Source organism: Anser anser (genome assembly GCF_964211835.1).
Source record: "Anser anser genome assembly, chromosome: 8".
NCBI classification, from domain to species: domain Eukaryota; kingdom Metazoa; phylum Chordata; class Aves; order Anseriformes; family Anatidae; genus Anser; species Anser anser.
The window spans coordinates 5,443,852-5,457,552 of record NC_139728.1 but is presented as its reverse complement, the minus strand read 5'-3'; the positions used below and the strand labels follow the sequence as shown (position 1 = coordinate 5,457,552).

Here is a 13,701-nt window from a genome sequence, read left to right as displayed (position 1 = left end):
AAAAAAAATCACAGGTGCATTAGTTCATGATACCACAAACCTCTCTATATTTTAACAAGCCAGATGATCAATCATATCCTCTCAATCACCAACATTTAAAGCTGCTACTTACTCATAATAATCTGCAGCTTTTTGTAAAGCATTTTTCACATCATCTGGAAGTTCCCCTGGATCATAAGTCCCAGCACAAGCTACATTTTTTCCTTTAGAGTGATAAACATTTCCCAGATTATACAGTGCTCTAGCTTCTCCAACCTAAAGCAAAAACAAAGTAAGGTATTAAAAGGATGCTTCAAAGTCTTGTGTCACAATAGCAATTAGAACAATCCACAGAAGGGAGAAGAGGTTTGGTAGCTACTTGTCAACACATGCTCTCATTGCCCAAGTTACTCCCCACCCAGTCACATTCCTCAATCAAATTGTTTTGCATATTATTCCCTTTTGAGGTGTAAGATACATAATAATTGTTGAGGCCAATTATCATTAAAAACTAAACTTAAAAAATATTTGAGGATCTGGATACTGTAGACTTCTAGGTGCAAATAGCCATCTGACAGATTCTTATAGTCAGGAAGGAATATTTGAATATGCAATATTTAATTCCCTCTGAAAGGTGGCACACTCATTACCAATACAACAAGGTTCACCACTATTTATTCAGAGTTTATTTCCAGATTCCTAAGCAATCCTTACCTTATCATTAAGTTCTCTGGAAATATCCAGATGTCTTTGACAACAAACAATAGCTTCTTCAAAGTTTCCAAGTACCTTCAAGGTATTGCCCAGATTCCCACTAGCTTTAGCTTCTCCCAGTAGATCTCCAATTGTCCTAAAATCGCAGCAGAAAAGCACCCAGTAAACAGTGTGCAATTTGAAACCAAGGAGATGATCAATGCGTGGCAGACAATCCAAAGAATTTATTGAAAGAAAATTGTGTGTGTATTCAGTTCATTTTATATCTAAAATGCATTCACATAAATATAGTTCACTCTGTGGTTACAGAAACATCTGATTTTGTTGTTGCTGTTTGCGGTATTGATCTACCTACTGTAAATCAAAAAAGAAAAAAAGACATCACTTCTCCTAGGGAGAGAACATGGATACAATTCTTAATGATTATGCAGAAAGACTGTCCCAGGATTACAAAAAGTTTTAACTGTTTCTGCATTTGACTTGACTATCATTCTTACATTATATATCCGACCTACCAGTCTCCCAGAAAACTCAGAGGAAATATTAAATTTCTAGCTTCTAAATACAACTAAGGCAGAAGATGGGCACTTGAGCCACTCAGTCTCAGATACTTCGGGAAAAACAACAGAAAAAACAGGTTCCCACAAGGATGCTTAGTGAATTTAGGTACCTCTCTGCTTACAGCACTTGAACAGAAAAAGGGGGTGGGGAGAACAGATTTTTGCCTAAATTGTGGTTAAATTCTACATCAGGTGCTTGTGTCTTTTATTGGATCCGCAATAAATAAAAGTCAGATGCATAAATAGTGTATGAAATGCATAGTAGTTTTAGACTTCACAGGATTATACTGTGAGTTTTACATAGAGAAACATGAATGAGCTCTGTCTATTAAACAAGACGGCCAGAAAGACTGAATTTTAGAAACAGGAAAGGGCGGATTTAAAGAAGCTACTTAATTATCCACAACCTGGTGAGGCCTCAGTTAGTACTAGGATTACGGTACTAGGCTGAGCATTAGCTCCCAGGTTAAAGGGCAATCAAGTTACTTCCCAGACTCCCCAGCCCTCTGCCCTCACCTCCTTCACTCATTATCTACTGTTAATAGCAGGTTTTGGTAGGCAAATAAACAGCCAACTGCTCATCACTACAAGAACGGGATCAAACAGAGAACATGGTTAAAGACGTAAGATTACCTTGCAAGAGTTAAATCATGGTGATGGTATTCCAAGGCCTTCGCATATTCATGCAAGTAGAAATAGGCATTGCCCAACTGGCTGTAAATAGCACTGAGTGTTTTTAAATCTTCAGTTCCCACTTGAACAGCTGCTTCAAAAAAAGACACACCCGCTCGGCAGTCTCCGGCTTTACACAGGCGCTCACCTTCCAAAGCCAGCTCTAGGCAGGAAGCCTCCATCCTGCACAATTTAAGTAAAAAGAGAAAATTGTTATTTTGCATGCAGTACTCTGTCCAATAACCTAAGTTCTGAAGAGATGTATTTTACTCAAAGGCTCTCTATTTGTTCAGGACAGGAAGTCAGCACCACAGTACAAAGCAATGAGCTTGATACTCTAATATCAATGATGCTATGAAGCGAAGGCTGAAATCTAACTTGGCACTTCAGTAGTGATAAGCAAATATTTGTTCTACATAACAGCAGAACAAATGGCTTCAACTATATATTTATATTTAATTTTTTACGTATTGGGGAGAAAATCCAAAGACTGCTTCATCCATACATAGCACCTGTAGGGTTCTAAAATGCAGAGTATTTACCGCCTAGGCAATGTCAGAACAATGACCTCAAACTGATGTGACTACTGGCAAATGCTGATTTTGACAAATGTTGTATAGTATTAGCTTTTTATCAGTAGGCTTATGGATACAGAACAATCAAGAAAATAAGCGTTGTAACAGCAAAGCAGAGGTACAAATGGATGTGACAGTATTTACAGAAGACAAACGGCAATTGCTTTCTGCTTTCCACCTCTTCCTTCCCAAAAAAAAGTGGAATTGATTTTTAGGTAGATAACACAGTTACATGCAAAATGTCTTAAAAAACAAACAACAAAAATCTTCCAAGTTCAATATTCCTGTGTATCAAAGATCATGACTACTTTTCCTCAAGTTGTTTCCTATGTAGCTAAGCACTACTTGGCACTTCATTTCCTAGTGTCACTGTTAGGAAAATTCTCACAGTGTGAAGAAAAAAGTAGATTTAGTTAACAAAATGTACATCAATTCCAGTTACTTAACTGAGCAGCCATAATTTCAGAAGCCATTGGAATATTTTTGATTATTATCAGCAAATAATGGTGTGATCATACAGGTATAAAATAGTGCAAGAAGAAGGTACTAATTAATTTGCAAATTACATTTTGAACAATGAATAAAGAAGCTCTTACAGAAAACAGTGGCTACCAAAACACATCCATATGCATTTATGCTATTGTGAATTTTGGTGTACAAAAGGCAAAAAGGCAAAATTTTATTAAGTGTTAATGAATATACATGAACACTTCCTACTTTCCAGTTCTCAGATGTGAGGGAGGTAGGGAGGAGGAAGATGAAGAAGACAACCTCAGGGTCTAGTCTTGAAGCAATATGGTTCTCTAGCTTTTTCAGGCTGTATGCACTTTAAAAAGCTCACATAAATGCCACCGTTCTACTTTCTAGAAGATTTTTTTGAAAAGAAAATCAGTAAGACATCCTCTAAGTGTTTTAAAAGTGTGCACTTATATTGCCAGAAAATGTTGGACATCAGCCTTGTAAATTTGTATGTTTTGCATTTTTCTTCAAGATGGACTGTTTTGGTTGTTTTGGCCTGCAGTCCAGAACAGAACATTTTGCATGATTTAATGTATCTTTGTTATATCATTATTTGATATTTACCTAGTTTTAAGAATAAATCTTCTGTAATTCTAGCCCTAAAACAGTTTTCCTTCATATGCAAGATCAGTAATAGCAACAATCACAAATGCTCACTACTCCGACAGCTATTTTAATGGCAACACCAGAAGACAGCTGTTTCGTCAAGACACAGAAATGCAGTATGTAACAGACCCGCGATGTTTACATTTCTTTGTTTGTCTAAATCAGAAAAAAACAGGCTACACAACATTCTACTGAAGTCTGAGTAAGAAGGAAGTATTTTTGAAAAATCCTGAGTTTCCAAGAGAACTAGAAGAATTTGGATTGTAAGCAAAACAGGCTACTAACACAAAATAGTACCATACCTGCTGGTCTTCGACATTCCACAACTTAAGCACAGTGAGATGACAGACATATTTAACTTTTGCAATTAAAAATACTGTATGCGTGGCGGTTGGTAAAGATGCAGACAGGCAAACAAGAACTCAAGCATGAAGTTCTTCCCAGGCCCAACTTCTCAGGTTGGATATCCATAACACATGCAGTATTTGTAGGTTTAGAAACTTCTCAGAGAAGTTAAAGCATTGCTGTTTGCGAGAACAAACAACCTGGTTTTCGTTACATTGTGCATGTGCTGAGTGTGAGACAGAACAAGGCAGAAATGATTAAGTACAGCATGTTACACCATCAGCAACTAAAGGTTTAAGATTTAAAACACTTCATTGGGTAATCTTAATCCTATCCAAAGAGGTTCTCTACGGGCACCTCATGTTAACTGACACGTCCAATTAAAGTGATGGCTAGGAAATATGGCTCTCCTCAGTGCAAAGATTTAGAACATTATACAATCACATTCATTTCCTGTGATTTTTAGCTTGAAGGGATTACATTAGAGCTTTCAGTAAAACGTGCATATGGCGTAATAGTCACAATGCTGTACCAGACTCAGTTCCATAAGGGAATTTGGCTCATTTAAAAAAAATCATGTTTTGATTTGCAATTTGTGATGCAACAGTCATCGAATCAATTAAGAAAAGGCATGGACTAAAATGGTACAAAGATAGTATCAGAGAACGCTATGAAGCAGGAATTTTTCAGGTACCTCTCCAGTCAAGTAACTTCACGTCATTCCAAAGACAGCCAAATGCCAAGGCAGCATTAGGCAGCATTACCATTTTGGCGTGGAACTTGAAACAATCTTCTGACTCTGCAGCCCAGACTTAATATAACTTACACAAATGAAAGATGTGGTTGGTTTTGGTTTCATACAGAACCTAAATAGCTATGAAGCCAAGTCTTATAACCCAGGCTGATGAGTATCAGCTGTTCTTACAGTGCATCAACTCAACCAGAATTACAGGAAGTAAATGAGAATAAGAATTAGTAATTGCTTGGGTAAAAAAGAACTCAAAATGTAATATTACTATTGAGAACAACTCTAGAAAGGCTGTATTAACAGGTAGCTAGAACCTGTACAACAAACTAAAGCTATACATCCATTTGGATCTGTTCTTACTGACCTTCTACAGTTTCAAAGTCTAAGTAAGCTATTAAAAGGAATGAACAGAGAAAATGAAATATTTATTTTAATCTTATTACAGTTGCCTGCACCCAATATAAATATTTTATTCACACTACATAAAAGCTTTGGAATTATTTGGTTTTTTTTGTTTGTTTGTTTGTTTGTTTTTTTACCACTTAAGAGCACAAAGGTTTCTTCTTCATAAAGTACAAAAATGGACTCAGAAAAGGTGGTGGTTTGGTTTTTTTTTTTTCAGTCCTTGAAAGACTGTTAGGAAAATCATGCAACATTTTAAAAAGAGGTACATAATCCTACAGTCAAAACCCTGTCATCTCTTGTTCTCAGAGGCTGCTTTAACCATCACTTCCAATGGCTGAATAGCATGTCAGCAGACTAAACAGGGCCAGGTTATCAATGTTTTAGGAAGTCATAAAATAGTTACACGGAGAATATAAAATTACTTTCTCTGTTCCCGGGGCTGAATTGAATTACTTATTTATTCAATACTGAATGGCTAAACAAAAGATACATTGAGCCCGCAGAGACAAGAGGAGAACAAGACCCATTCATCTGGGTACTTCTAATGAAATTCTGTTCCTGCTAAACAGGATAAGGTTCTTCCAGATATTACTGTGGAAATACTCTTACAGGGCTTCACTTTGTTATTCTGCTTATAGTTGCCTCGACCTGTTCTCTGAAAGGCTGGCATCTCCTGAATAATTTCTCATTTGTAAAACTACCTCATCCTTATCGCTCCCTCTAAGCTCTTCATCTTGCCTGGCTCCCTTATGCTTTCTTTTTTTTTTTTTTTTTTCTTTTGTGTGTGTGTGTGTTTTTTTTCCTGATCTTGGTTCTCATCTTAAAAAAAAAAAAGAAAGAAAACTGGTAAGAAATAAGACAACAGAAGACAGCAAGAAGATTACATTGATTATTACAGTCTCTAAACACTACTAACGTAGTTTTACCCCATTCAATCCCCACTAAGAGCATTTCTGAACATTTTTGCTATTGGGGGGAGCTGCCACGTGACTATGCTGTGAGACACATGGAACAGCATACAGACACAGAAACAAAAAAATTCCTCTCTCTAATTCAGAGGCATAAAACTGCTACTGCCACAGAATCCTATCCTAAAGATCCCACGCTGTTCCCCACTCCTGCCCCTGTTCTTGGTTTCGATGCACACTGCAGAAGCATATCGCGCTGACCACTCCAAACAACCTAACTGCATGCCCACTGGAGCACTGTGCTTAGTCAAACTCTTCAAAAAGTTCTAAATTTTTGTGGTGTATGGACTCAGCAGGCTAAGACAAATTAGTTCTGCAAATATTTACTCTACAGATCACTTATTAGTCACATTTATTAACATCAGCATTTTATTTTCAGTCATTAATCTACGATTCTTATAAACTACGTTAGAACAAAGAATAGTTTCCTTCCGCCACTTTCATAGCTGCTCAAGTCAGCTCTAAGTTTACCATGGGTCAGATACCTGCAGTGAGGGGACAGAAACAACTCGCCCAGGAAGAAACTGACCCAGAGCAAACCTTTCCCTTAGGAGTGGACCACCAGTTTCTTTTAAAGTCAGTTCCACTACAAGACCAGTAGGAAAGAAAAAGCAGTGTGAGAACCAAATGAGCCTGGGATGTAAAAAAACAAAAACAAACAAACAAAAAAACCACACGCTGATAAACATCCCCCCAGTAAGCCATGACGTTTTTTTCCTGGATTAAATTTTAAACTACAAACAAAACAAATCTTTTGAAATTATAGGTATTAAAGTATCATAAAAATCCGATTTCTATACTGAATTAATTTGCAGTTTCCTCTTAGGGAAGTTTAATATTTTAAAAAACACCGAGGAGTAATCCTTTTAAATTTTTTCAATGTTCATCAGATTACAGTTCTTACAGAAAAGTTTAATGAGGCCATGGATATTTTTGTTGTTAATTAGTACCATTCAAGCCTGGACTGAAATACAGAATAAAGCTGTAGGACATTTTGCCTTGGCTGTGCTTGCCACATTTTTAGAAGTTATTTTTGGCTTGTCAATTTGAAACAGGCAACTGGCCATGCCGCTTTCTTCATCGATTTACTTCCACAGCGGTAACCTGAGCAGCCCCTGCTTTAACTGGAGAGCAGGGTCTTCTGGGGTTGTCTGGGGATGAGCAGGGGCACCAGCTAGCTCCACCCTAGAAACACTGAGCACAGCAGAAATACCATGCTCAGACACTCAGGGATTCCTGTAGTCGAAGCCACTATATCAAGTTTTTAGCAAAATAAAGAGAGCAGAAAGTAAATTACGTTTGCCTATTTCTTTCCATATTGACCATGAAAAAGCTCTTCCTGTTGAGTGCACTGCTGACCAGAACCAATACTGCACTTCTGTGAAAGGAAGACCAACCTATCAGCAATCCAACACTGTCACAACAGCTGTATGAGAATGTTCTCAAAGCACCTCCCTGTTTTCCAGCATTAATTTTACGCCACAGTATGTGCTGTTTTACAAGTAAGGGTAGTGTTTTTTCCTGTCAGCAAGGAAAAAGCCCCCAAGCAAGGCTGACTGGGGGAGAGGGTGGGGGAATGTACAACAAGAATCACGCTTCCCATTTGTGTTCAGAACAATCATTCCAGTGTTCCCGTGTCCCTTCCTACTGAATGAGCTGCAAGATTTACCCTCCCAAACACCAGCCAGCCAAACACGCCGCACTACACAATGTTTCTGTTGTTCTGGTTCATTAGAGCGAGGCTGCAACGCTAGCACGTTATCCCACGTCTGTAAAGGGGATTCCAGAAGAAAAATGATAAAAGCTCTCAGAGGGAAATGGCACATCCTCTTGACTTGCAGTAATAGCACTGTTTTAGTCCAAAGTATCACAGCAGTTTTTATCTATCAAGCATAACTATTATAGGCAGGGAAAACACTGCTCTACAAGACAGTGCACCTAAAAAGTCACCATTCATAGGAGCAACAAGGGGACAAGTACAGAGGACATTAGCAGACAGAACTCAACCATTTGCACAGGCAGTCCAAAAGCTAAAAGGAGAGAGAGCACGTATTACCAGGCAGGGATCACACCTCGTATCATTCTGTCACAACTCCAGGCAGAAAGACAATGAGGTACAAACACTCATGCATTATTCTGTAGCTGCACACAGCTCCAGCATTAGGCAATCCTGTAATTATGCCAGGATAATCTGCTATGCAACAAAAGTGAATTTTTGTAACTCAAAAATCAAGAAAAGCAAAGAAGTTGTCGTTATAGCTTTCAGTTTCATTAATACTGATAACATAAACACCAAGCTACTTGTTCAGTTTTCTATCATTAGCAGTACTAAAGCATCCATACTGAAATTAGTTGTCTTACCTGTATCGCACATGAAAGGAGCGATCTTCACGCATGCTTATCAACACATTACTTTCCTCCATTGAGTTGCATTATCAGCAGAGCAAGTACTACTGTTCTGCAGCAGGTATGTACTCTGCTGTGGAGAACTGTTGTCAGAACACCATTCCAGTTAGTACATTAATAAGTTGGAGTAAAGGTATCCTAAGCTCCTGTTGAAATACTCTTCTTTGTTACTAAGGTAAGGAAGTCACTGCCAGACACATCTTACACTTTCAGAAACGTGTTCAAGTTCTTGCATCTGTGGCCCTTTTAGTTCCATTCAGCTGCGTTTCTGCAAAGGGAACACAAGATGCTTGGCTTGAAGTCTCACATTCAGTTAATAACTCATAACCATTTGCAGCTGATGCAGAAGCAGAGCACTACTCCTACCAAGCAGGAAGCATCAATCGACAACTTAAAGCTAACACCAGAGCCAAAACCTGCCACATATACACGGCAATTCTTGTAGGCAAGCAAGAAAGCAGGAAGGTTTAATGAAAAACGTGCTCTTTTCTGCTGGAAACTTTGAGTCATTTATCTTTGTTAGTATTTCTTGGCCTCATGCAATTCCAAGTAAAGGGCTTAAAGGATGAAAGCTGCAGAATGAAAGGCATAATAGGAAACAAATCACAAACTGCTTCACATGTAAACAGTCCTGTTGAAACCATGCAGCTTCCCCAGAGTCAGAACAGGCTGACACAATCCCACCTAGAGATGAGCTGTTCTGGAGCTCATCCTGCCTTGAACATGACGAGCACAGAAGCCAGCAGATGTTTAAGCCCTATTCCCCTTCCCCTCCTCCCTCAAAAGGGACTTTTTGTTTTGCTTTTTTTTTTTCACTGGCTTCACATTCCAAAATGCTGCAACATTGTCATATGAGTTCCAAACTCGGCTTCAAAGGGATTGCAGCAGCCAGTACTCAGAAGTCAGACGTGTTTAGGCTGGCAGGGAAAACAATTTACAAAAAAAAAAAAATATTCAAAAAGTTTACCCACTTTAAAGTATATTTTTAGTAAAAGAGTTGACATATTTATTGCTCAGCATTAATGTTACCTTCCTTTGCAAGTAAATGTAGAGTTGTGTAACTCACAAACGCATATTTCATCAAGAGATGGCGGAGATGTCACAAAGTAAGAGCAGAACTTAGATTTAAAGCTGTCACCAGAAGAAAATGCATCCGTCTATAACTGTCAGTGCAGGCAGTGCTTTTCCTCTCATGAGCTTTATCAAGTACGAGGAATGAAGATTTGTGCTTCCCATCCTCCTCCTCCTCAACAGCATCCTTCAGACAGCCCATCCTCCTTCCAGTCAAACAACTTTGCCCTTCCATGCTCTGCAGCAGAATTATTTGCCATCAACAAGTGGGTGTGGGCATATTTTTGCAATTACAAAGTGTGACGCATACATTTTAATACCATTACAGCCCACATCCTGGGAAGACTGCGTTACTGCTATTCACCCTCTGGAAGTTTGTCCGAAGCACTCACACCAGGAGATGGCTGTAAGTCACCCATGAGCGGTCTTGGTGCTCGGCAATAGCAGGGAATTGAAAGTTTGTTTGGAGATGGACACCCTCATGTACATGACTGTGTGCCACAGACCAACAAGTGTGTGCTTGGGCAACTGGCGGGGCTCATGAAATAATGGCTGTGGCAATTTGTTTGTCCATTTGCTCTGTAATGGTAATTAATAATTTGTATCAACCACGCCAACAGGTAATCAGAAAACAAAGCACATTAATTAGAGTGACAGATTAAAAATTAAGGAGGCAGGTATCAATGAAGCCTTTTGCAGACACGATCTCAGGTGTAAGCTGGCCTTGGAGGATCACACTTCAGGAAACTGAGCCTGGCTCTTTCAGTTGAAGCACCGTGACTTCACAGATCATCTCTGTAATCCAGCCCTCCAGAGCTGAAGATCAGCGCCTCCGAGGGCGCCGTACTTCAGCAGCACAGCCTCAGGAGTTCAGGGAAGCTGGGAAAAGTTCTACCGTATCTGCATATCTCACAGTGAGACAGAGTTTCTCCTAAACTTGTGTTTTTAATTAAAACTTCATACAGCACGAGAAAAGCACTTGTGATTACTAGGAAAACTCTGTATTAGTGTGAAGCAAAAGCTTTAAATTTATTCTCTCCACAACTTGAAGCAATGAAAAATTAATGTACACCTAAAAGAGTTGCCTTTCACGCAAGCACAACCACCATATTGTTGTTGCACGTACAGCTGGAAAATGCCCAATTTTACTATTCCAGCTAACAAATGCAGGAAGTCCTTGCCCCTTTTGCCATTTTAAAATGGGTGAGAAAAGCACAGCCTTGAGAAGTGGAAAATTAACTAGTGTTCACAATTACACAACAGCAAGACACCAAACAAACAAAAAAATCAAATACAGCAAGGCAGATATTAGGCGAAGTGGCAGAGAGTTTATACCCCCAATTGACAAAATATGCACTCTTATTAGAAGAAAACGGTGAGCCATATAGGCTTATCCATCCTGTCAACAAACAGGTAAAGGATCTCTAAATTAAACCATCAGTAAAAAGCTCTCTCTGCATCAACGGGTAATCACAAGGTAGATGCAGAGGGAGATGACTTTTTCCCCTGCGTTTCCTTACCTCAGTAAATTCCTGCAGCTTCATTGGCTCCTTCCCTCACCCCACTGTCTCCCCGAGCCCATACCTTCCCTTGCGGAGCTGTCAGACAATGTGAAGACATTTCCGTGCTCACCTACAGTTACACGGCTCCTGGCTGGTCACCCAGGGGCTGACTAACGGAGAATTTCACGGTTCGTTTCTGCCTGCCTTTCCCTAAAGGAGGCAACCGAGTCATGCCTTCTCTATCCATCTGCTATTTTCACAAAGCTATAGCGAAGGAGCATCTGCCAAATGAAGTCATCACCGGCTGAGAGATACAAGTTACCAGGGGAAAGTACAGATTGAGGCAGTCCAATCACACAAATTCTATTTCCTTATATAAACTAGCTACAGAGGTTTGCTGTTTCAAGATTAAGGCAAATTTTCCAATGTTGAACTAAGTTTGAATTTCCTTTCAGAGACAGGCTACAGCATGGGTGGGAAAAAAAAAAAAAAAAAGTTGCAATGGATTACTTGAAAATAAAGAAGAGTTTTGCAGCCCTTATGGAGAAAAAGAGACTAAGCAACAAAAAAATGTAGTAACAACTGTGTTACCGAAATACAGAGACTAGCTTGACTCCAGATGCTGAAATTATAAAACAGCATATAAACATAAATAGTAAGACTAGGAACACCAAAACCACAATCAGAACTAGACAAACCAAAATTTCAGTCTTCAGTGATGTCCAAGGATATTTTTAAAAATCACCTGAGCTAACACAAATAAGCCCCCCAAAAAAATCTATATCAAGTTTAATATTGTATTTGCACAGAAAACAGCACGGTCCATAGCATTTGTGCAGTAATAAACATTCCCCTCTGAACAAACCTTAAAATAACCGTGCGACATGTTGGGACACGGGTTAGGTTTTTCAAACCTTAAGCACAGCAGGATACAAGTGGTGCGAGTGGGCCAGGCAGATATGAGGAATGCTGTAAGAAGATGACCAGCGTGGTGGTTACTCTTGGAAGCTGAATTTTATACTCCTCTCTGCACCACTTTTGACACAAGCTCACCAGCTGAGAAGCTAACAGCAAATAGAAACCACGTTCACTGATGAAGTGAATTTGAGGTTTTATTCAGGGTAAACTATGCCGTGCAGCAATACCTGCTCTGAAATACTGGCTTCTTTCTCCAGCTGGATTTCCACATGGAGCAGACAGCCTCAGAATAAACCACGGGGCTTCTGTGAAAGGACTGGCTTAGAAGCATGCGAGACGAGCAGCGCTCCAGCCTGAGTGCCGCTCCTGTCAGACACGAGCGGGCTGCATCTAAAGGACCGCACAGGAAAGCGGAGGTTCGTAAACAACCACCCCAGACACCCCACCTAGGTGCTAGTCCAACAAAGCCCATTCTGCAGAGCTTGTAATTACTGCGGAGCACGGACAAGACCCAGCCTAGCACATCCAATGCTATCAGACACACCAGACAAGCTGTAAATAAATTAATACCAGTAAACAATGTGCTTCGTTCAGATGCTTCCTCCTCCGCCCCAATTATACTTGCCATGCTGACTTACAAGTATCGGGCCCTATGAAACCAAGTCACATTACCGAATACTGTAGACAATCCTAAAACAAACCTGGCAGTAAGAGCCCTTCTAAGTCTTAAAACACTAAAAAAATACACAAACAAACCAACCAAAAAAAAACTAACAGGTGGTGAGTATATTTGAGACCAATCTTGCTCACAAAGCAGTGAGGATCTCGCTGCATCCACAGCTGAAAACGACAGCATGGACTTGAATTCAATGCTAGAGAGCGCAGCTCCAGCACCAACATCTCTTCCCCAACTGCTAACACAGTGCTGCATTATGACACGCATGGTAACAGTGGAGATAATTAATTTATCGCCCTGTTTCTAAAAAGGCTTGATCTAATTTTTATGTTCTTTGGTTACCTAAACCCAACTGGCCTTGCTGCATGGTGGGTTCTAAACAAGGTTAGCGAAAGCTCGTTGCTTCGGTGCCCTTTCATGTGCACTCAGTCCTCTTCAGTCTCCCTCCACTCACGGCTCTTTTTGACCTAACAGCGTAGACAGCCTGCCTTATACAATATCATGGTAAAGGCAAACAAACGTGTAGGAGCATTTCTGCATGCCCTCTACTGTTATCTGTATACATTTTCCACTTATTCTGTAGATTAGGAGTAGGATTTTTTTCTTTCATGCCTGTGGAGTACCTAGTTGAGCAGAGTTTGGGGCCTTAATGCTAAAGGTCTTCAATATGGCAAGCCTTTTAAACTCTACGTATGCGTTTTGTTCATTTTTTCTCTCTGCCGTTAAAGGGTTGTGCAAATGTCTCCTTTAACAAGTTAGCATTGCCTAGCATTATTTTCAACATTACTCACAATTATCAGCCTAAAACACAAGCAGAGTCTTAATGACCCAAGTTATTTCTGCCAGATCATTAAAAAACTATTCCCAACAACCATGATAACTGATTCCAGAAGCATCTTCCTACTATGAGTCAGAAGGAAACTCGCCCGCATTCTTAAGGGTTAGTTTCTTTTCCTTCCACACAAAACACCCAAGCCATAAATAAAAACTGCATATATGCTTTGCAACAAGAGAAAAGTACATCATACAAGAAACTG

General features: G+C 39.6%; 2 protein-coding genes across 4 annotated transcripts in view; one reads left to right on the top strand and one right to left on the bottom strand.

Annotated features, from left to right (window-relative positions):
- Positions 1 to 13,701, bottom strand: part of GPSM2 (G protein signaling modulator 2) — a 25,953-nt gene that overhangs the window by 8,304 nt on the left and 3,948 nt on the right. For 2 of the 3 annotated variants that reach the window (XM_083846740.1, XM_083846741.1), the window contains exons 2-5: positions 8,453 to 8,765; positions 1,887 to 2,108; positions 694 to 829; positions 113 to 255 (exon numbers count right to left, since the gene is read on the bottom strand). In XM_083846740.1, the coding sequence (XP_083702866.1) occupies positions 113 to 255; positions 694 to 829; positions 1,887 to 2,108; positions 8,453 to 8,514 (563 nt within the window). In that variant the 5' untranslated portion in view covers positions 8,515 to 8,765. The remainder of the gene's footprint in view (positions 1 to 112; positions 256 to 693; positions 830 to 1,886; positions 2,109 to 8,452; positions 8,766 to 13,701) is intronic. The other variant, XM_083846742.1, reaches the window with a different exon arrangement.
- Positions 12,318 to 13,701, top strand: part of AKNAD1 (AKNA domain containing 1) — a gene marked incomplete at its 5' end in the record, with an annotated part of 18,372 nt that continues 16,988 nt past the window's right edge. Inside the window, one exon of the mRNA XM_083845959.1 lies at positions 12,318 to 12,438. Coding sequence (XP_083702085.1) covers positions 12,318 to 12,438 — 121 coding nt within the window. The remainder of the gene's footprint in view (positions 12,439 to 13,701) is intronic.